The following is a 25,000-nucleotide window of genomic DNA, read 5'->3' on the forward strand; positions in this document are numbered from 1 at the left end:
CTAACTAAGTAAATAAATAAATAAATAAATAAATAAATAAATAAATAAATAAATAAATAAACAAACAAATTATAAAAAATAACTAACTAACTAACTAACTAACTAACTAACCAACTAACTACCTAAAAACATAAATAAATACTAACTAACTAACTAACTAACTAACTAAATAAAAAATAACTAAGTAAATAAATAAAAAAATAATAAAAAAATAACTAATTAACTAACTTAATAAGTAAATAAATAAATAAATATTAAAAATAACGATCTAAATAAATAAGTAAATAAATAAACAAATAAATAAATAAATAAATAAATAAATAAATAACCAACCAACTAACTAAATAAGTAAATAATTAGATAGATAAATAATAATAAAAATAACTAAATAACTAAATAAGTATTTAAGTAAGTGATTAAATAAATAAATAAATAAATAAATAAATAAATAAATAAATAAATAAACAGGTAACAAAATAATTAACTAACTAAATAAGTAGGTAAATAAATAAATAAATAAATAAATAAATAAATGATAAAAAAACATCTAACTAATAAACTAAATAAGTAAATAAATAAATTGTAAAAAATAATTAACCAACTAACTAAATATATAAGTAAATAAATACATAATAAAAAAATAACTAACTAAATAAGTAAGTGAATAAATAAATAAATAAATAAATACATAGATAATAACAATAACTAACTAACTAACTAACTAACTAACTAACTAAATAAATAAATAAATAAATAAATAAATAAAAAAGAATATCTAACTAAGTAAATAAATAAATTATAAAAAAAAACATTCAACCAACTAACTAAATATGTAAGTAAACAATTAAACAAAATAAATAAATAATAAAAATAACTAACTAAATAAGTAAATATGTAAGTAAATAAATAAATAAATGATAAAAATATCCAACTAACTAAATAAATATGTAAATAAATAAATAATAAAAAAGTATTAACCAACCAACTAATTAACTAACTAACTAAATAAAATAAATAAACAAATAAATAAATAAATAAATAAAAAGATAATAAAAAAATAACTAAGTAAATAAATACGCACATAATTGTAGTGCCAATCATTTCATCCATCTGTTTACTGTACTCAAATGGCCTCCACAGTCACCAGATCTCAACCCAATAGAGCACATTTGGGATGTGGTGAAACAGGAGATTGGCATCACGGATGTGCAGCTGACAAATCTGCAGCAACTGTGTGATGCTATCATGATAATATGGAGCAAAATCTCTGAGGAATATTTCCAGTAGCTTGTTAAATCTACGGCACGAAGGATTAAGACAGTTCTGAAGGCAAAAGGACCCCTAATCCGGAACTAGTAAGGTGTACCTAATAAAGTGGCCGGTTAGTGTAGTTTGTATTTAGATAAAAAATGAACAGTAAAGCATGACACATCATCATTTACAAAACATGATTCTTTTTCTCTTATGTTGCAGAAATGCCGTGCCTGCACTGAGTCACCAGAGAAAACGCTGCATTCAGCAGAATGAATCAGAAGTCTGGCATCTACTGAAAAGACAAAGCCTCTTCTGAGGTCTTTATAAGTTTTGATGATCCGTCCGATCACTTCAGTGTGTCAGATCGCTGACGGACGCTTTTTTAGGATATACACAGTTCCAGGATTTGCTGTATTCTCCACAGCCATAAGCTATATTCATAACATGTTTGCTCCATAATAACAGCACTATGTCTGAATTTGGCTTGAATTATTCTAAAGCGGAGCTAAAATCTTGATGGCTAAGCATTTCCTTCTTTCCTTTTCTCTCTGTGATTCTTACAGAAGTGGAGTGTGCATTGTATTTCCTTCAACAGACAATTACTGTACCAATAACGTTCCTGTAATGGGCTTATTGTGCACTTGCTGCAACACACACAATCTTTGAGTTTCTCATAACCCAGAATAAATCCCAATGTTCTCTGAAACTGGGAAAGCACAATCATTTCCTCTGCTTTAGTGTCGCAGCTTCAGGCTCTCGGTGCTCATCAGTGTTTCTGTTCCTTTATAATCAACTTCATCTGATTATTCCTGCATTTTACATGAAACACTGTTCTAATTATGCAAATTATTCTGTTTACTATTCATCATTTCATCCATCCCTTATATTTTCTGCTTATCCATCCATCCATCCATCCATCCATATTGTCTGCATTTCCATCCATCCATCCATCCATCCATCCATCCATCCATCCATCCATCCATCCATCCATATTGTCTGCTGATGCATCCATGCAGCCAGCCATCCATCTATCCATATTTTCCATCCATCCATCCATGCATCCATCTATTCGTCTATATTGTCTGTCCGTGCGTCCATCCATCCATCCATCCATCCATCCATCCATCCATCCATCTTGTCTATCCACGAATACACCCATCCATCCATCTATCTATACATCCTTCCATATTGTCCATCCATCCATCCATCCATATTGTCTGTCTATCCATTCATACACCCATCCATCCATCTATCCATGCTTCCATATTGTCCATCCATCCATCCATCCATCCATGGACGGATGGATAGACAATATGGATGGATGAATGGTTGAATGGATGGATAGAAAATATGGAAGGATGGATGGATGAATGGGTGTATTCATGGATAGACAGACAAGATGGATGGATGGATAGATGGATAGACAATATGGATGGATGGATGGATGGATGGATGGATGGATGGATGGATGAACAGACAATATGGATGAATGGATGGATGGGTGGATGAATGGATGGACAATATGGAAGGATGCATAGATAGCATGGATGCATCCATCCATCCATCCATCTTGTCTATCCATGAATACACCCATCCATCCTTCTATCTATGCATCCTTCCATATTTTCCATCCATCCATCCATCCATCCATCCATCCATCCATCCATCCATATTGTCTGTCTATCCATTCATACACCCATCCATCCATCCATGCTTCCATATTGTCCATCCATCCATCCATCCATCCATCCATCCATCCATCCATCCATCCATCCATCCATAAATCCATCCATCTTGTCTGTCTATCCATGAATACACCCATTCATCCATCCATCCTTCCATATTGTCCATCCATCCATTCATCCATTCATCCATTCATCCATTCATCCATTCATCCATCCATCCATCCATATTGTCTACCCATCCATCCATCCATCTTGTCTATTCATTCATCAATCCATTCACTCATCCATCCATATTATCTGTTCATCCATTCATCCATATTGTCTATCCATCTATCCATCGTCCATCTTTCACTGATTTTTCTGTCAAATAGATTGTCCAAATAAGCAAAATGCTGAGTTTATCTTATCTTTTCATTGCACATTTTCTTTATGATCTTGTAATCAGGGAGAGAGAGAGAGAGAGAGAGAGAGAGAGAGAAAGAGAGAGAGAGAGAGAGAGAGAGAGAGAGAGAGAGAGAGAGAGAGAGAGAGAGAGAGAGAGAGAGAGAGAGAGAGAGAGAGCAGCTGCTAAGCCTGAATCTGTCTGTCAATGTCACTGTCCGGCCACAGCAGATGCAAAGGGGCATCAGGTCTCCGTCGACACACCCTCACGAGAACAAGAGTGTGTGTGTGTGTGTGTGCGTGCATGATCGCTTCGGTAAGAGAGATAGATGGTGCAATAACTTGTGATTGTATGAACGCATGACTGTGGAAATGGATTCTGACATTTTCCTGTATCGTCTGAAGCTTTGAGTTTAACCTTATTTTTTTTCCTTTTGTCAGCTTTTCAGCGCTGTATGATGGCTTCATCCATCCATCTGATGCTCTTTCACTCGGGAAAGAAAAGTGCGAACAATTGCAGTCGTGACCTTATAGAGCTCCTTCCACCTGTTCTGACCCCTAAAAAAATGACAAAGTCGGGTTTATTCCGTCAAATTAAATCATGTTTGTGACTCAAATAAAACAAGTTACATTAATTCAGGATGCATTTATCTGCAGTAGCTCAAGTCCGTCATCATTTTAAACACTCATATCACTTTTAGAAATGCTCTGAAATCTAGTATACATGTTTAGAAGGACATAAGTGCGCATCAATTATTTTAATTGTGCAATTGAGATGTTTTAACCTTCTGCACTGCAAACCTGTAACTAGCATGCATATGCCATTAGATACACACTCTTCAGAACAGCAAGCACTTTTAACTGATCACTTAGATAATGTTTGCATCTTGTCGGACCGCAAATTGTTTGCTAAATCTGACTACGATGTCATTCAGGGTGTCTTTAATTAGACGAAAAATGATTCACACATTTAATTACCTGTAAGTTTGCTTTTAAGCTCAAAGTCGACTTCTGAGGGACAGACTCTGAAATCACTGATTAATAAAGTCATCTGGAATGGCGAAGAAAGCCTTCATGCAGGAGTTCATCAAGATTCTTTGGGTTCATCTTCAACGCCTCCTCCTTCATCTTACCCCAGACATGCTCAATAATGTTCATGTCTGGTGACTGGGCTGGCCAATCCTAAAGCACTTTGATCTTCTCTGCTGAGAAGGAGCGCAATCCTGCTGGAGAATTATCCCTCTCCTGTGATTTGTAATGTAATGGGGAGCACAAATGTCTTGACACCTCAGGCTGTTGATGTTGCAGATCTCCCCCATACTGAATGACCCCCAAACCATGATTTCTGCTTCACCAAACTTGACTGATTTCTGTGAGGATCCTGGCTCCATGTGGGTTCCAGTAGGTCTTCTGCAGTATTTGTGATGATTGGGATGCAGATCAACAGGTCCAATTGGCTACAGAACAAACCACTGTTGTCCAATGACTTGCCTAATTAGCATAATTAACCGAGTTAAGCCTTCAAACTGCACTCTAAGGTGAATACTCTCTTGCAAAATGACTAGTAAAATATTATCTACTATCATCAGGGAAATCAGTTATTAGTAATTAGTTATTAAACACCTCACAGCAAGAAGGTCGCTGGTTTGAGCCTCGGCTGGGTCAGTTGGCATTTCTGTATGGAGTTTGCATGTTCTCCATGTGTTCGCATGGGTTTCCTCCGGGTGCTCCCGATTCCCCCACAAGTCCAAAGACGTGATACAGGTGATTTGGATAGACTAAATTGTCTGTGGTGTATGAGTGTAAATGAGTGTGTGTAAAACATGCTGAAAAAGTTGGCGGTTCATACCACTGTGGCGACCCCAGATTAATAAAGGGACTAAGCCAAAAATAAATTTAATGAATTAATTGACCTTTAGCTAACAATTTTGCCTGCAACTGCATGCTTATTTGTTATTTTATGCATGAACATACACACACACACACACACACACACGCACACACAGAATATGCAAGCTAAATGTATGCACGAATAATCGGAAACACTTTAAGCAACATCTCTCAAACAAAGAATCCTCTTTAAGGTTAAAACACAGCGCAGATCCTCCCTTTGACCTTCCACGTGTCCTTTACAGCCTGCTCCAGAACAGAGCCCTGTGTACTGATCTGAATCGGTCGCATTGGAATCGTCGTACGTGAGAATTAAATGTCAATGAAGTCCTTTTGATTTGGACTCGGACGAGACGTTTGTTCGGTGCGTCTCAACACACCGCGGACTATTATTATGCAAATGAGGCCGACTTCAACATTTCCGCCTGTGTGTTTTTTTCCAGCTGATGTCAGCAGTTCTCCAGAAGCCTCGGTGCACGGATGTCCTTCTCCCATAAACACGTCAGGTCGCCGTGGGCTGCTGGGAATGTCAACTGCTGTGCAACAGTGTCCTACATACACACTGCGAGCGGGCTGGTATACTGTTACACACACGTGCGTGCACATGAATACTCCGGTTAAATCAACCTACGGGTCACGCATTTAAAAATCGCACCCATTTTTCACGAGAAAGACTGTTTTGATTTGTCCTTGCTGTTTTAACTGGGATGCATATTTTTATGGAAAGTTAAATGCATGGACAATTAAATATATGGACATAAGTAAAAATAACGTCTCCCTCGCTTAGATGTGGAAGACTTTTTGGGCCTGTACTAGCTCCGACACTGGCTGCCTCAAACTTTTAAGTTAAATCAAATTAACCTTATGAGTGATTAGAACTTATATTATGTTAAACTGACCTAAATTAGCTCGTGTAACTTATAAAATTAGGTTAGAACATGATTAACTTATTAAACTAAGTTACAATAACATAAAAAATATATACTGTCGGAACTAATTGGCCATATCATATATATATATATATATATATATATATATATATATATATATATATATATATATATATATATATATATATATATATATATATATATATGCTATGTTAAAATTAGAATACTTTGGTATTTTAATATTATTATTGTACCATACAAATAACAATAACTGCATTTTGATTTGAAATTGGGACTGCAGTCATTGATTTTTTTAGTTAATCTTTATTAATCTTTTAACGTCAAGTTTATTATAATTCTAACATTTTTATGTAAACATTAATATTATAATTGTTATTTAAAATTACACTCTAAAAAATTCTGGTTGCCTTAATTTTTTTAAGCTACATCAAATTAACCTTATGAGTCATTCGAACTTATGCTATGTTAAACTGACTTAAAACAGCTTGCGTAACTTATACGATAAAGTTATAACATGATTAACTTAATTTATTAAGCTACAATGACCTAAAAACATATGCTGTCAGGACTAATTGATCATATAATTTTTACAGTGTATGTTTGTGTTATTCTAATTAATATGCCAGTTTTGATTTAAATATAATATGTGGTCATTATAAAAACATGCAGTTTTGTTCCTTTTTAATGCTTATTTTTTATATATTTAATATATAGTTCATTTTAATAGGCTAGTCCTTTAATAACACTCTGTTTACGATTCTAGTATTTTAATATAAATATGTTAATATTATTATTGTATTATAAAAGTAATGGTTTCTGTATGTTTTCTTAAAATTGCAACTACAGGTTATTGATTTGTTTAATTTTAAATAGGCTTGTCCTTTAAAAACAAGTCTATTATAATAATATTTGTATAATAATATATTCATATTATTGTAAATATATATATATATATATATATATATTTATAACTATTTGTGTATAACCACAGGTTGTTTATGTGCTTATTTTTTCCAAGGCTATCTCTTTAAGAACGAGTGAATTGTAATCACATTGATTTGTTAAATATCAGTATAAATGATATCAGTATAAATGATATCAGTATAAATTATCTTTCTTTCCATTTCTTAACCACTGTGCACTTTAGTGGATTTTTAAAAATAAAGGTTTAGGAAATTACCAAAGGTACAAGACTGTATAGTGTTACATTAAACTCGCCCACTCTCATCGCCTTCTGGCATATATATGCATTCAAGTTTATTCATTTATTCTAAATGGCACCGTGCAATTAACTCTCTATTTGACAGAATGTTTTCTCTCTCCCAGACATGTACTTTAAAGATCATCTATCAAACCGGAGAACACAGAGAGAGCATCAAACTTGCCGAAAGGATTAAATGAGAAAACGCACGAGAAATAATGACTCTAGTCTCAACAGGCACCAAAGCAAGGAGAACGCCATCTCCCCGAGTCTGAATGTTTGGGAAAACGACAATCCTACTGCGGGACGTCCTTATTCGTCCCATTGAAGGAGTGAACAATGAGAACACGATGTCAGACAACAGTGTGTACTACAGCTTCAGGATCTGCGTTAATTGCGGACATATGGCTCCTACTGGAATCATTGAGGAAACGGACCTTCTGGTGCCCAATTCGTGTGATTTGCATGAAAAGAAAGCCATTGGTTTATAGACCGTGATGTAAAAGAATGACCTGAAAGCCTGAGGCCACTGCCAGTAGTTGATGTAGTGGTTTGCGTCAAAAGCGGTGCGCGAACGCGCGGCGCGGGAGGGCAGATTTTTAACGTGGCGAGAGCGACATGTACATGTTGCAAATCTCAAGCAAAGCACACTTTTCTTTTTATCCAAAAATCATCTTTGTTATCATCTAAATTAGTTTGTTATTTATATAAAAAATAAATAGTCTTATAAATAAAAACGAACACACATTTGATTATTACATGAAAAATGCACGGAATATATATATATATATATATATATATATATATATATATATATATATATATATATATATAAACCCCTGTGTGGCTCTTGTCTCGGGCTTTGGTGAAATTTCCGGCGAAGGCGTGGACGTCAAACAACGGCATTAAGCCATCCAGTTCAATGTTGGTCCCGGGAGATTTTTTATGGATTAAATTAAGTACTTCCATCTTCATTTCCCACCTGATCGCAGCCATATAAATCCCAACAGCTGATCAACAGACTTCAGAAAGCCCGACGCCTTCAGACGGAACAGCTGGGAGATAAAGCGAGCGAGCGACGTGCACTCAGCGGTTTCACTGTCCTTTCTGTGTCTTTAGGGGTGCAGAAGCAGATCGGAAACTAGAGGACTAGTTAGTTTAAACTTAACGCCCGTACCTGGAAGATAAAACCGTGGTGAGGGTCTCGGAGGAACTAAAGAAAGAGAGAGAGGGGAGAGAGAGAGAGAGCGCGCGCGCACAGCGGAGCGAAGCTGTCCAGTGCTGAACGCGCGCCGCCGCAAACGGGAGCTGTCCAGTGCTGAAGTTGCATTTCTGCCGAGAGCATCGCGGCGTCGCGCTGCATCAACACACACACGCATTCAGGGTCTGCCGATACCCTGCGCTGGCATCTGAATCTCGGCATTACCGAGGAGAGGAACGACACTAAAAGAAGCAAATAAAAATAAATAAATAAGAGAGACGTTTTTGTTCTCCAGCGTTGCACTTGCATGAGGAAACGATTCGACCGGCGGACGAGTGTTTTCTCCTTCAGCGTAAAACATGCCAAGGTCTTTCCTGGTCAAAAAGGTGAAGCTTGATGATTTCTCATCCTCTGATCTTGAGAGCTCCTATGGCAGATCCAGGGCAGACATCAGCCTGCGCTTTCACGAGAAAGGTAATTATTTCACACCGCTTTAAACGCAAGGGCATGTGCATGCTTATTGACGCCTGATGGCTTTAATCGTAACCTCGGCGCTGACCCGCGGTCACACTGCGTTTCTGTCGAGTCGGCACATTTCAGGTGTTGCGCTCCTCCGAGCACGCATTCGACTCGCTTTAAGGCGCGTTTGCTGTAGAAAAACGCAGCGCTAGCAACAAGTACTTGACGTTCGCACCGAGAGTTATCGGAATTATCCACGCGCGCTGTGCATTAACGCAACGCTTGATCATGTTTCACGTCATTATTCACGCTCTACATAACCCGCGCGCGCTTGCATAAGCTGCCGTTTATAGAATATTCATGCATGCCGTCTTATTTTGGGGAGTCATTTCGACCTAATTCCTGCACAATACCAAAGCCAAGCACTAATTGAAATGGAGAAAGCTGTTGATTTCTTGCAGAAATTAATAAATAACTGTGGCTTTGTGTTTTTTTTTTTCCCAAGCCTACATCAGTGACTACATGACCCCGGCTCCGTATGATGGAGAGAGCGACAGCGGCATCAAAGTGCCCTCCCCGGGACCCATCTACGACAGCATCCACAGCGATTACGGAGCGCCGGACTCGGATCAACCGGACAGCCCGCAGTCGGAGATCTCGTCAGGCTACATCAACGGAGACACGGCGGTCAGCGAGGGGTACACGGTGGACGCCTTCTTCATCACGGATGGACGCTCACGGAGAAAAGCCATCAGCAGCCCTAGGACCCTCCAGAGGCACACGTGTAACGAGTGCGGAAAGACCTACGCCACGTCGTCCAACCTGAGCAGACACAAGCAGACGCACCGCAGCCTGGACAGCAAAATGGCCAAGAAGTGCCCGACCTGCGGGAAGGTTTACGTCTCCATGCCGGCCATGGCCATGCATCTGTTGACCCACGACCTCAAGCACAAGTGCGACATATGCGGGAAGGCCTTCAGCAGGCCGTGGCTTTTACAGGGACACATGCGCTCGCACACTGGCGAGAAGCCCTTCGGGTGCGCACACTGCGGGAAGGCCTTCGCTGACCGCTCCAACCTGCGGGCGCACATGCAGACACACTCGGCCTTTAAGCACTACAAGTGCAAGAGATGCAACAAGACCTTCGCTCTGAAGTCCTACCTGAACAAGCACTACGAGTCGGCCTGCTTCAAGGGAGCCTTCGCTCCCCTGAGCCCCATGGAAGTGTGAAGAAAACACAGAGGATTAATCGCATGTACCTTAACTTCTTTCTGTACTCGCTGTTCATTCACCCCAAAACTCAGAGGACATTGAAAATGTCTGTGTTTCTCTCGAAAGGTCAAACCTTTTCTAAGTATTGGATAATATTGTACTGCTGCCAGTGGCCACAAAAGTGTTCAGCATCGAGGTAAAACTATTTATTCATTGACTTATTTATTTATCTATTTATTTGTTTATTTGTTTCCTACAAACTGTGTAAGTTTGCACTTTAATTTGTCCTTCAGTTGCCAAGCCTTCGTCATCAATATGCCAAAGCATTTGCCACTTTCTGAATATCTTATTTTTTTGGTTGCCACTTTATTATTAGAAATTTGTTGCATGCAAAAAAAAAAAAAAAGAAAGAAAAAGTACTACTACTACTACTACTACTAATGGAATCTATGCCAATTTTATGAAGCTTTGGATATTTCTGCCAAAACCTAGATAGCATCCGTCGGCAATATTTCTGGGGAGTCATGATGAAGAATAGAGCAATAATGCATGGTATTTTTAAAAGCTAAAGCGAGTAATAACTATAGCCTTTTTAATCACGATTTTATCCAATACTATCAGTAGTCATTCAGAAGTTAAATATCAGGGAAATGCCAGAGTAGTATTAGCGGATACTTCCACGGGATGGGGTGGGGGGAGCGATGGGGGTAGGGTCCTTTTGTAAGTGGTTATGCACTGCCTGCCTCTTATTTAATAACGTAGTTTTTAGAAAGTAGGATGGCTCTGGATCATTTGCGACTGTGCAAACGCTGTTGTAGGAGATCACACGTGCTGCTGCAACACGGACAGCAGACCGATCTTTGAAAAGCACTTCTTTTTTGAAACGACGACAACAAAGTAAATAGTAGCACAAAACCTTAGCAATTCAGGTAGACAGGCCTTGTATTAGTCGAACCTCTGTTTTTGTATATCACGGACAAGGAGAACAAACTGTTTAATGCAAGACGCCTTGTAAATAATCCTTTGGAACTGAATATTTCTACAAGCTGTGTAAAGAATCAAATGAACTTATTTCTGGACTTCTCTTCCCTGGGTTTTTTCCCCCCAGCATTTGAACAATGTAAAGCACAAAAGCGAAAAAGAAAAAAAAACCACACCGGGCATTTTCTCACTTCATAATAAAGAACCAATAAGTACCTGCGTGTTTGTGGTCCTGTTTGTTTGAGCTCAAACCTGCTGACTCAGAGGCTCCAGAAAGTGTGCTGTGACGTCAGCCCGGTGACGCGACGTTTGTGGTGCATGATGTGTCAGAAAGCCACTCCGGTTTTTCCTTCCGCAGGATTCAAAGCATGCTTTCATCTCAATTAAATCCTTGACTGACGCCTTTGTTACACATGATTGAATTTCATCCGCATTGTGTTCACAAGGAGCTCTTGAGAGAGGAAAAAAAAAGCGAGCATACGATCAAAGAGAAGGATCCCATCCTTTCCGGAAGGATCCCCATATGCTTTAGCAGTTGCGTTATGGTGCTTACAGTAGAGTTTAATGCAGTTTTGCAGCGGTAACCTTGAGACATGAAGGAATTTGGCTGTCAGCTTTCTCCAGATCCCAGCAGAGTCCTTATCAAAAGCGCTTCAGAGTGGCTCCTGCTGACTGAGACTGAACAGCAGATTCATTAATGGAGCCTCTGCTTTTACATATAAACACCGGACTCGTGTCCACTGCTCAAAGCATGCAAAGAGAAACATCATTCAATCTGATCTGAATTCGCTGAATTCCTCTTCGAGGTCAAATTGGTGAGAAGTCGTGCAACTTTCTGGACCGCCACTTTGATTAAACTTAACAGTAAATGAGACCCTACTTTACGTCTATAGTCTGATGCAGTTTAAGGCAATAATCATTCATTCATTCGTTTTGGGCTTAGTCCCTTTATCAATCCGGGGTCGACACAGCGGAATGAACCACCAACTTACGATTCACCACACTTCCCATCACTGGGCCACATCCATACACACACACACATGCTATGGACAATTTAGCTTACCCAATTCCCCTGTAGCAAATGTGTTTAGACTGTAGGGGAAACCAGAGCACCCAGTGGAGACCCAATCCAACGTGGGGTCAAACCAGCAACCTTCGTGCTGCGAGGTGATTGTGCTACCCACTGCGCCATCGTGATGCCTAAGGCAAAACTATTCAAACATTTTATTATTTTTTTTTTCCCAAGTGATGTTTAATAGATGGGTTGCGACTAGAAGGGTAAAACATTTGCTGGTTGAGTTGGCGGTTCATTCCGCTGTGGCCACCCTTAAGTACTAAATGGACTAAGCCAAAAAAAGAAAATGAATTTTTAATAGAGCAAGGAAATTTTCAGCAGTGTTTGCTGTAGTAGTTTTTCTTCTAAAAACTTATTTCTGTTAATTTTGCTGAATTGATTGATTAATTTATTGATTCATTCATTCATTTTCTTGTCGGCTTAGTCCTTTTATTAATCTGGGGTCGCCACAGTGGAATGAACCGCCAACTTATCCAGCATGTTTTTTACGCAGCGGATGCCCGCAAGCCCGCAACCCATCTCTGGGAAACATCCACACACACTCATTCACACTCATACACTACGGACAATTTAGCCTACCCAATTCACCTGTACCGCATGTGTCTGGACTGTGGGGGAAACCGGAGCAACCGGAGGAAACCCATGCGAACGCAGGGAGAACATGCAAACTCCACACAGAAATGTCAACTGAGCCAGCCGAGGCTCAAACCAGCGACCTTCTTGCTATGAGGCGACAGCACTACCTACTGCGCCACTGCGTCGCCTAATTTATTGATTTATTTATTAATTTTTTTTTAAGGTCAATATTATTAGCACCCTTAAAGAAATTATTTCATTCTCCAATGACTTGCCTAGTTAACCTAATTTACTAAGGTAAGCCTTTAAACTGCATTTTAAGCTGATACTTGTGTCTTGCAAAATAACTAGTAAACTATTATGCAAACTCATCATGGCAAATAAATAAATAAATTAGTTATTAAAGTTATTATGTTAAAAAATGTTTTAAAAAAACTGCACTTGGGAGATATTTGAAAAAGAATTTAAATATTCTACAGAGAAAGGATGCAGGACGAGTTTTATTGATCTAAAATTAAAGGATCGTGATGAGTTTATCAACATGGTTAAGATACAGGAGGGAAAGATATGAAAATACATGAATGGTCAATACAAAAAAAAAAGAGACGTACTTTTATATTAGAATACTGCGCAGTGGAGTAGTAGGTAGTGCTGTCGGCTCACTGCAAGAAGGTCGCTGATTCGAGCCTTGGCTGGGTCAGTTGGCATTTCTGTGTGGAGTTTGCATGTTCTCCCTGCGTTCGCGTGGGTTTCCCCCACAGTCCAAAGACATGCGGTACAGGAGAACTGGATACAGGCTAAATATGTGTGTGAATGAACGTATGTGGATGTTTCCCAGAGCTGGAAGGGCATCCGCTGCCTGAAACATGTGCTGGATAAGTTGGCGGTTCATTCCACTGTGGCGACCCCAGATTAATAAAGAGACTAAGCTGAAAAGAAAATGAATGAATGAATGAATACTGTGCATTGATGAAAAAAATTTAACGTTTGCTGTTAAATGACTCAGATTATAACATTTTTCGTTCTTCAATAGACCATTTAAACAGATTTAAAGCAGAAATGGAGGTTCTTGGTGGTTAATTTAGATATTAAATACACAAACAAATACAACAAAGTTAATACCCATGACTCATGATGATACGTCATTTGAGGTTAAATATTATTACCTGCGATCCACAACATTGACAAATGAGTTTTGCCTCATAGAGTGTGAATCTCCTGTTGATTATAATGACGTGTGCAGGGCATGGATAGCGTGAGATGAATCTGTGTGTCGTATTGTTCATCAATATTTGTTCATCAACATTTTTGGAATTGTCAATCGACTTCACAGATTCTAAGGTTTTACGTCACAATACACATGCAGTAGATGCACATGGATCAGATTTGTTTTGTAAAGATGCTCATTTGCTGAACTTGTGGATTTAAGTAACTGGCAACACTTTAGAATAGTGATTCATTAGTTCAGGTATTTACGAACATTAAGTATGAATAATCTTGCAAAGCATTTATTAATCAGAGTTCAACAGTAACTAATGCATTATTAAGATCCACATGTGTACTTGTTAATATTAGTTAATGCACTGCGAGTTACTATGCACTAACGTCATTTAACTTGAATAACATTAACTAACGTTATCAAAGATGAATAAATACTGTAATAAATGTATTACTAATTGCTTGTAAATATATGAACTAACATTAATAGTGTTACCAAGTAATTATGTTTAGTTTCTTGCATATTGTCCTAACATACTATGAAGAACCATGGGGTTAAATTAGTTGGTTTTGTTTTACTAAAAGAAAAGGGATTATAAAAATCACCAAAGTCCCCATTTTTCAGATAAAAAAAGACCTTGTTAAATGTTTTACTGCTGAAAAAACACAATCTTGGAGGACCTGCGGATGAGGATTTCATTTTTAGGTGCACTGTGTCTTTAAGAAAGTGAGCTGAGTTTGATTTCATGCTGAATTAAAATCATTTTAGGTTGCATCAAAGTTTTTTGATACTTCAAAATGTGCATTAACACAAGATGATGGAAACCGGCTGGTGATGTCATCCTGCAGCAGACAGGTGGTTCAGAAAAGTGGAGCGGGTTATTGCATTCTGAATGATTCACAAGAGCATCAGGAGCATGCGATACCAGCTCAAATGAGTTTCTGTTGACTTTAATTGAAGGTGTTATTGATGCAGATCTGTGTGTGTGTGTGTGTGTGTGTGTGTTTTTTTCTGGGGGTTGGTGGGGGGGTCTTATAATCTTCATTTGGTCCCCAGAATTACAGTAATAACATTAAATTCTGACCTTGTGGGGACATTATTTGGTCCCCATAAGGAAATTGTTTTGGATTGTTGGGGGAAGGAGTCTACTGAGTCTACCATTGAAATGGCTGCACAAGTGTGTGTGCCTTGTACTCTTTATTTGGTCCCCCACCTTGTGGGGACATTTTTATTTCTTGTTTTTGGTCCCCATAAGGAAAATGTCTCATAAATCACTAAGAATGAAGTACTGAATATGTAAAAATGCTTATTTGGGTATATATATATATATATATATATATATATATATATATATATATATACATATATATATATATATATATATATATATATATATATATATATATATATATATATATATATATATATATACATATATATATATATATATTTATATATATATATATATACATATATATATATATATATTTATATATATATATATATATATATATATATATATATATATATATATATATATATATATATATATATATATGTGTGTGTGTGTGTGTGTGTGTGTGTGTGTGTGTGTTTGTACAGAAAAGAATAAGTATGTCTATTGGAAGTCCCCATAAAGTCTATGCGTACAGTGATATGTGGTTTACAGGGACACAAAGCTGTGTAATGACATGGATATGACTTAGTTGTACTCTATTAAGGTGGTTCACATGTGTGTGTGTGTGTGTGTGTGTGTGTGTGTGTGTGTGTGTGTGTGTGTGTGTGTTTGTGTGTGTGTGTGTATGCCTTGCAGTCAATATTTGGTCCCAAGATTTATAGCAATATCATTACATTTTGACCTTGTGGGGTCATTTTTTGGTTTCCTTAAGGAAATCTGCTCATGAACACACATAATTAACTATTTTGAAGTTGAAAAAAAGCCGATTGTTGGGGAAAGAGGACAGAATAAACAGTTTGTACTGTCTAAAAAATATCATTCCTTCTATTGGAAATCCCTATAAAGATAGCTGTACAAGTATGTGTACAGTCATATGTGGTTTACAGGGACACAAGGTTGTATAATGACATGGATATGAATTGTACTCTATTAAGGTTGTTTACAGGTTTGTGTGCCTTGTATTCTTCATTTGGTCCCCAGAATTATAGAAATGCCATTACATTTTGACCTTGTGGGGACATTTTTAGGTCCTCATAAGTAAAACGGCTCATGAATCACACAGAATGAAGCATTAAAATGTAAAAATGCTGATTGTTGGGGGAAGAGGACAGAATATACAGTTTATACAGTATAAAATGAGTATGTCTGCTGGAAGTCCCCATAAAGATTGCTGTACAAGTGTGTGTGTACAGGCTTATGGGGTTTACAAGTCCTTTTTTAAGGTGGTTTGCAGGGACACAATTTAAAATGCTTGAATTTGTCACAGTAAAGGGTTGGGTTTATGGGGTAGGGCCATATAATAAGCAGTTTTTACTGTGTAAAATACATTATGCCTATGGTGTGTCCCTGTAAACCATGTATACAAGTGCATGTGTGTGTGAATGTGCATATCTGTATGCGTGTGTGTGTGTGTGTGTGTGTGTGTGTGTGTGTGTGTGTGTGTGTGTGTTGCTCCACCAGAATGACTCATGAACATTAGCAGACAAAAGGCTGAAGGAGCATCAGAAACCCTGCGGTCTCCAGCATCTCTCCAGGATGACACACAGCCCTCCGCGTGTTGAGTAATACCTCTGTGACTTTCCCTGTGTCTGTTCACAACCTCCAAACCCAGCACACGTGAATCACTCGGCTTACACTCAACCCATAACACTGCTGGAGTTTACATCGCATGGGATCAGTCGGTCCGCTCAATATTAGACTCAGAATGCAAGCATGAGGTCATGTGGATGCTTATGTGATTCTTTCATCGTGGTCTCTTTCTGGAATTTTCCTTTGGTGTTTTATTTTTGGATAACCTATTCTTTTTTGATCATTCTGTAAGGTTTTTAACTTCAATATATGCCAGAATGTTTACATTTTCATCTATTGTCATCAAAAGTTTCATCTATTTAATTACTAAATGCTTATTTTAGATCATATTATGAACTTTCCACCCTTTCATGCATTTTGAACTGTTTATTATTCATTTTCTGCTGATAATGACTTGTCTTTGGTGATGTATGCAGGTTTTTTACAACCATTTAGCCTTTTTAAGGCCCTTATTCTCAATGTCATAATCATATGCATCTGTTTAAAATGTAACATATGTAGACCAGGCCCTACCCTACAAATAAAAGAAAACATGGTTGGTCAATTAGCATCTATAAAGTTGAATATTTGAGTGCGTTTAACGTTGTCTTTTAAGGTCATGCTACAACATCTCAATTGGATTCAGGTCAGGACTTTGACTAGGCCACTCCAAAGACTTAATTCCTTCCTCTAGTTTTTTATGTAAAGTTGAAAATTTATGTGAATTTAATTTTATTAGTTTTTTTAAGGTCATGCCACAGCATCTCAATTGGATTCAGGTCAGGACTCTGACTAGGCCACTGCAAAGACTTAATTCCATCCTCCAGGTTTTAATATTGAGTGGAATATTTATGTGCGTTTATCTTTATTCAACTTTTTGAGGTCATGCCACAACATTTCCATTGGATTCAGGTCAGGACATTGACTAGGCCACTCCAAAGACTTCATTCCATCCTCCAGGTTTTTATATAAAGTTAAATATTTATGTGTGTTTAATTTTATTTGCCTTTTTAAAATAATGCCACAATATCTGCATTGGATTTAGGTCAGGACTTTGACTAGGCCACTCCAAAGACTTTATTCCATTCACCAGCTTTTTTTATAAAGTCGAGTATTTAAGTGTGCTTAATTTTATTTGCTTTTTTGAGGTAATGCCACAGCATCTCAATTGAATTTAGGTCAGGACTTTGACTAGGCCACTCCAAAGACTAAATTCCATCCTCCAGTTTTTTATATAAAGTTGAATATTCATGTGCATTTAATTTTATTAGTTTTTTTTTAAGGTAATGCCACAGCATCTCAATTGGATTCAGGTCAGGACTTTGACTAGGCCACTCCAAAGACTTTATTCCATCCTCTAGATTTTATTTTAAGTTGATTATTTATGTGCGTTTATCTTTATTCGCCTATTTAAGGTCATGCCACAGCATCTCAATTGAATTCAGGTCAGGACATTGACTAGGCCACTCCAAAGACTTCAATTCATCCTCCTGCTGTTTTTGTAAAGTTAATTATATAAGTGCATTAAATTTTATTCACCTTTTTAAGGTAATGCTTTAGTATCTCAATTGAATTTAGGTCAGGACTTTGACTAGGCCACTCCAAAGACTAAATTCCATCCTCCAGGTTTTTATATAAAGTTGAACATTCATGTGCATTTCATTTTATAAGTTTTTTTTTTAAGGTAATGCCACAGGATCTCAATTGGATTCAGGTCAGGACTTTGATTAGGCCACTCTAAAGACTTCATCCATCCTCTAGGTTTTATATTAAGTTGATTATTTATGTGCGTTTATCTTTATTCGCCTTTTTAAGGTCATGCCACAGCATCTCAATTGAATTCAGGTCAGGACTTTGACTAGGCCACTCCAAAGACTTCATTCCATGTTCCAGGTTTTTATATAAAGTTGAATATTTATGTGGATTTAATTTTGTCTACATACATTACACTCACATAGGACAAATCTCAACTTCATTTTTCAAATAATCATCAACAGAGAAATGTCATTAGAGAGCGGAAGCAGATGATCATATTTTAATTAAAGATGACTAAAAAAACACACTGATGCACACTAGCAAAAAATACTTTACGCTTTGATTCCATATGGACTTTAACTTAATTCGGTACACACATCTCAGCTGCTTGATAATGTCATTCATCTCTAATCTGCTAAATGTAACTAAGGCATGGAGATATTAATACATTATGAATAAGTAAAGCAGCTTTGAAACGACGTGCTTTCAAACAAACATGGCTTGACAGCATGCAAAAGAAAAAAGTCATTATACATGACAGCCAGGCTCTTCTTTAAGTCCTCTTAGTCAAAATAATCTGCAAATTGGCCCAGACTTCATGCTGTGGTCAAAATCTGGCTGCGGAGACTGTATTGCATAACACTGACCTTTCTGAAACACACACACACACACACACACACACACACACACACACACACACACACACACACACACACACACACACACACACACACACACACACACACACACACACACACACACACACACACACACACACTCACGCCTGCCTTCGCGAAACAACCCAGAGTAAAAATATCTGCTGTTTTGATTAGGTCACAGCAGCGGATTTCACCGGAATTTCAACATTTCTATTATCATTTGTACATGTGTAGCGTGGGGGAACCCAAAATAAAATCTAATAAGAGCAAGAGTTTGAGATGCTGCTGTTGTTGAGACGCTCTGATGTTTAGATTATATATGGTGGATCTGTTTCAACACAACAGGACCTACGAAAACATCTGATGCCCTCTATTAGAAAAAAAAAAACTCCAAACGCTTCATTCCATTCTCCTGCTTTTTATATAAAGTCGAGTATTTAAGTGCACTTAATTTTATTCGCTTTTTTGAGGTCATGCCACAGCATCTCAATTAAATTCAGGTCAGGGCTTTGACTAGGCCACTCCAAAGACTTCATTCTATCCTCCTGCCTTTCATATAAAGTTGAATGTTTACGTGCGTTTATCTTTATTCGCCTTTTTAAGGTCATGCCACAGCATCTCAATTGGATTCAGGTCAGGACTTTGACTAGGCCACTCAAAAGACTTTATTCCATTCTCCAGCTTTTTATATAAAATTAAATATGTATGTGTACGAAAACATCTGATGCCCTCTATTAGAAAAAAAAAAAAAAAAAAAAAAAAAATATATATATATATATATATATATATATATATATATATATATATATACATATACATACATATATATATATATATATATACATATATATATATATATATATATATATATATATATATATATATATATATATATATATATATATATACATATATATATATATATATACATATATACATATATATATATATACATATATACATATATATATATACATATATATATATATATATATATATATATATATATATATATATATATATATATATATATATATACACACACACATACAATTATTATATTATATTATTTATTATTTATTATATATATATATATATATATATATATATATATATATATATATATATATATATATATATATATATATATATATATATATATATATATATATATATATAGATGGGCCATTCACACCAAAAATGTAACCCTGGTACACAAAAGTCATAAGGGTAGTTTTTTAAAATTGACATTTATACACCTTCTGAATTAACTGAATATACAGTAATCTGTGCAATCTGAGGGTTCAAAAAAATTAAATATCTCTCTTTAAATGATGTTTTTAGCAATGCGCGTTACCAATCAAAAATTACATTTTGATATATTTACAGTAGGAAATTTACTAAATGTTTTCATGGAGGATGATGTCTACTTATTATTAATACAAATAGATTTTAAAAATATATATTATTTCGACTCATACAATGTATTTTTGCCCAAAACATACTCATAAGTTATTAATAAGCTTACGCACACACAAAATGTTCACTTAAGTTCAGCTTAATTCAAATTTTGGGCGCTTTAAGTGAGTGGGCGGAGCTAGAGATCTCTTTGCCCACTTTCCTTGCTGCAACTCTCTGATTGGGGAGTTTCCTGTAGAGCATCATGGGTAATGTAGTTATCAGCATAAATTCAGCTTATTACTTAATTTAATACTTGATTGTTTTTGAAACGAGTTGAATTAATGTTAAGTGACAGATCATATAAAGGTTTAACATCCTCAGAGCTCTCAACAGGTTATTAGTTACTGTAAAACCCTCACTATAATGAAAAATTGATAAAAAAAAAAAACATATACACACACACACACACATACATACATATATACACTATCTGGCCACTTTATTAGGTACACCTTACTAGTACCGGGTTGGACCACGTTTTTGCCTTTAAACTGCATTAATCCTTCGTGGCGTAGATTCAACAAGCTACTGGAAATATTCCTCAGAGATTTTGCTCCATATTGACATGATAGCATCACACAGTTGCTGCAGATTTGTCAGCTGCACATCCATGATGCCAATCTCCCGTTCCACCACATCCCAAAGCTGCTCTATTGGATTGAGCTCTGGTGACTGTGGAGGACATTTGAGTACAGTGAACTCATCGTCATGTTCAAGAAACCAGTCTGAGATGATTCACGCTTTATGACATGCTGCGTTATCCTGCTGCCATCAGAAGATGGAGACACTGTGCTCATAAAGGGATGGACATGGTCAGCAACAATACTCAGGTAGGCTGTGGCGTTGACACCATGCTCAATTGGTACTAATGGACCACAAGTGTGCCCATTTTCAGAACATTCTCTGTAAAGCCTAGAGATGGTTGTGTGTAAAAATCCCAGTAGAGCATATATATATATATTATACGCACACACAAAATTGGATTTTATAAGAGTGGGCGGAGCTAAAGATCTAGTTTAGCTCATTTTCCTAGCTGCAACTCTCTGATTGGGGAGATTCCTGTGGAGCATCATGGGTAATGTAGTTTTTCTGCATGATTTTAGCTTAATGCTTCAATTTAATTCTTGATTGTTTTAGAAAGGAGTTGAATTAATGTGAAGTGACAGAACATACGACAGATTAACATCCTCAGAGCTCTCAACAGGTTTATTAGTTACTGTTAAACCCCGCTATGTGGAAAATGAATGAGCTCTTACTTCAGGAACCCAGCTGTTGCGCTCTATTTGAAACGTGCTCGTCACAAGCTGTGTGTGATTTCCGTGTGTTTCTCCCACTGAGCTTCACACTGCGGTTCTGCAGCGCTCGCGGATCATTATCGGATCCGCTCTCCTGAGGAAACATCTAATTGTGCTGCGAGCGGAGCGGAGCGGCCGCATCAGCAGAATCTGCTCTTGAACGGGAGACAGGTGCGAGCGGGACAGGCCACTGCGGATCTGCCAGGACTCTTGACGTAAGAGCGAAATAAAAAAAAGCTCCTGCAGAGCCTGACCTGCGCTGCTGCTTCCTGCCTGGAGAGGAAGTAGGTCTTTCACACTTCCTGCCGAGAGAGAGCGGACTGACTACAGACGGACTCGTGCTGTGAGTAATGTTGCAAAAGCACAACTGTTAATGTCCTTCTCATGGTCAGAGTGGAGAAAAGACTAATATATTAGTGTCTTAAGTCACGTTGAGAATAAGTAACTGAATGTGCTACTGAAGTTACTTTTTAAGGAGAGTAATGTAGGAGTGTGAGTTCTGTTATTTTCTGCATTTTTTTTAAAAGAGTTAGACAGGCTTAAAATGTTAATATATTACTTTTTTACCCTCACACAGCAAAACACATAATAATGATTATAATCATTATTTATAATTATAACTTTTATTTAAAACGGCAATATAGAAAGTTTTCCAGCAATGATGCTATTTTAATTAATTAATTTATATTTTTTATATATATTTTTAACCATAAAAGTAGGCTAAATAGTAATATATAACTTTTTTACCCAACACTGCACAACACATTATTATGATGTTTATTTATTTATTTATTGTTTTATTTATTTATTAAAAATATGTAATATATGATTTTCCCCAACACTGATGCTATTTATTTATTAATTTATTTAATTATTATTAATCTATTTATTTAAAAATTGTAATATATAATTTTCCCCCGCACTGATGTTATTTTTATTTATTTATTTTTTTGAAAATTGTAATTTATAATTTTCCCCAGCACTGATGTTATTTTTATTAATTAATTTATTTATTTATTTTTGTATATTTTTTAAACATAAAAGTAGGCTTAAAATTGTAATATATTACTCTTTTTTTACTCAACACTTCAAAACACATTACTAACTTATTTATTTTTATTTATTTATTTCATTTATTTATTTGTTTGTTTATTAGTTTCTATATTTAATTATTTTTATTCACCTATTTATTCACTTATTTACTTTACATTCATTTAAAAATTGTAATAATTTTCCCCAACACTGATGCTGTTTATTTATTTTAATTTATTTATTTATTTATTTATTTATTTATTTATTTATTTATTTATTTATTTATTTATTTATTTATTTATTTATTTACTTATTTACTTATTTATTTATTTAATATTTATGTAATATGTTTAATGAACAAAGACAGGCTTAAAATGGTAATATATTCATTTTTTATCTAACACTGCAAAACACATAACTATTTTTATTCATTTAAATGCAATAATGAACTAATTTATTTAATGATCTGAAAATTGTAATATATATTTTTCCTCAACACTGATTCTATTTATTCATTTTTAATTTTAAAATCAATAATTAATTAATTTAATGATTTAAAATTTGTAATATTTAATTTTCCCCAACACTGATGCTTTATTTATTGATTATAATTAATTAATTAATATATATTTTTAAATATTTTAATCAAAGATAAGCCTAAAACTATCCAGTATCCAATATTACTATTACTGGATAACAACACTGCAAAATACATTTATTTATTTATTTATTTATTTATTTATTTATTTATTTATTTATTTATTTATTTATTTATTTATTTATTTATTTATTTATCTATATTTTTAAACATAAAGATAAGCTTAAAATGCTAATCTATACTTTTTTTCACCCAATAAGGCATAACACATATTTCACATTACTCTTCTTAAAAAGTAACTTAAAAAAACTTAATATTGTCAAATATTACTTTTCCCAAGCACCTGTTATTAATCTATTTATTTATTAAACATAAAGACAGACTGTTTTTAGTGAACACTGCTCTGTATATTATACAGAGCATTCTGAATTCTGTCAAAAACATCATCAAAATAGATCAATTCAGAGTCATCGAACCTCACAGTAAACATCCAGAGGTGTTCATTTACTACAGCTCTTCTCCACCACACACACACACACACACACAAACACACACACAGCACTTAACATTTCATAAACGTGATTGAATCAACCTTTAACAGGCCGTTACTCACACACATCTGACAGAGCAGCCACTTTACAAAGGGCAAGTGCAGGAGCTGGACTAATATTTCCAAAAGCACAAGAAAAGCCTCATCCTGAGTGTGTGTGTGTGTGTGTGTGTGTGTGTGTGTGTGTGTGTGTGTGTGTGTGTGTGTGTGTGTGTGTGAGTGAGTAAGAGGAGATGTGTGAATGTGTGTGCATGCATGAGTCCATACACGTACAATATAAAAGTATGTGTGTGTGTGTGTGTGTGTGTGTGTGTGTGTGTGTGTGTGTGTGTGTGTGTGTTTGTGTGTGTGTGAGAGAGAGAGAGTAAGAGTGGATGTATGAATGTGTGTTCATACATGAGCGTGAATGAGTCTCTCTTTGTGCATATGAGTGTTAGTAAGTGTGTGTGTGTGTGTGTGTGTGTGTGTATGTTTATGAGTGTGTGTTTGTATTTGTATATGTTAGCATGTGTACGCATAAGTGTAAGAGTAGATGTGTGTGCATGCATGAGTGTGAATGCATGAGTGTGTGTGTTGACCCAGTTTGTGAGAGGTGCAGTGCTGGTGTGTGCAGGAGATGCTGATTTGAGCTGTGTTTCCCCTGGAGGTCTGCAGGCTGACGGAGCGAACCCACACTCTCCTCCTGCTCTCCAGATCAGCTCAAATCAGCCTCCGCCTCCTGATTGGCTGAAATCAGCCACTGTCTCCTGATTGGCTGAAATCAGTCTCTGTTTTCTGGTTGGCTGCTTGCCGCTCTGAATAAGACTTCACAATTAGCCTGAAGCGGCTGCATAACAAATCAGCCTGAAGCCCCAATGTG

The 25,000-nt window shown here is 36.2% G+C and overlaps 1 protein-coding gene and 1 long non-coding RNA gene across 2 annotated transcripts in view; one reads left to right on the forward strand and one right to left on the reverse strand.

The window, feature by feature from the left end:
- The window catches only part of LOC137488455 (uncharacterized), a 138,273-nt gene that overhangs the window by 44,406 nt on the left and 68,867 nt on the right, over positions 1 to 25,000 (reverse strand). The window lies entirely within an intron of this gene.
- On the forward strand, positions 8,378 to 10,600 carry scrt1a (scratch family zinc finger 1a). The gene is given in 2 exon segments (NM_001113601.2): positions 8,378 to 8,997; positions 9,488 to 10,600. Coding segments are annotated over 2 exon segments (840 nt in total). The 5' UTR covers positions 8,378 to 8,882; the 3' UTR covers positions 10,213 to 10,600.

This window comes from Danio rerio, chromosome 19 (assembly GCF_049306965.1).
Source record: "Danio rerio strain Tuebingen ecotype United States chromosome 19, GRCz12tu, whole genome shotgun sequence".
Lineage (NCBI taxonomy): Eukaryota > Metazoa > Chordata > Actinopteri > Cypriniformes > Danionidae > Danio > Danio rerio.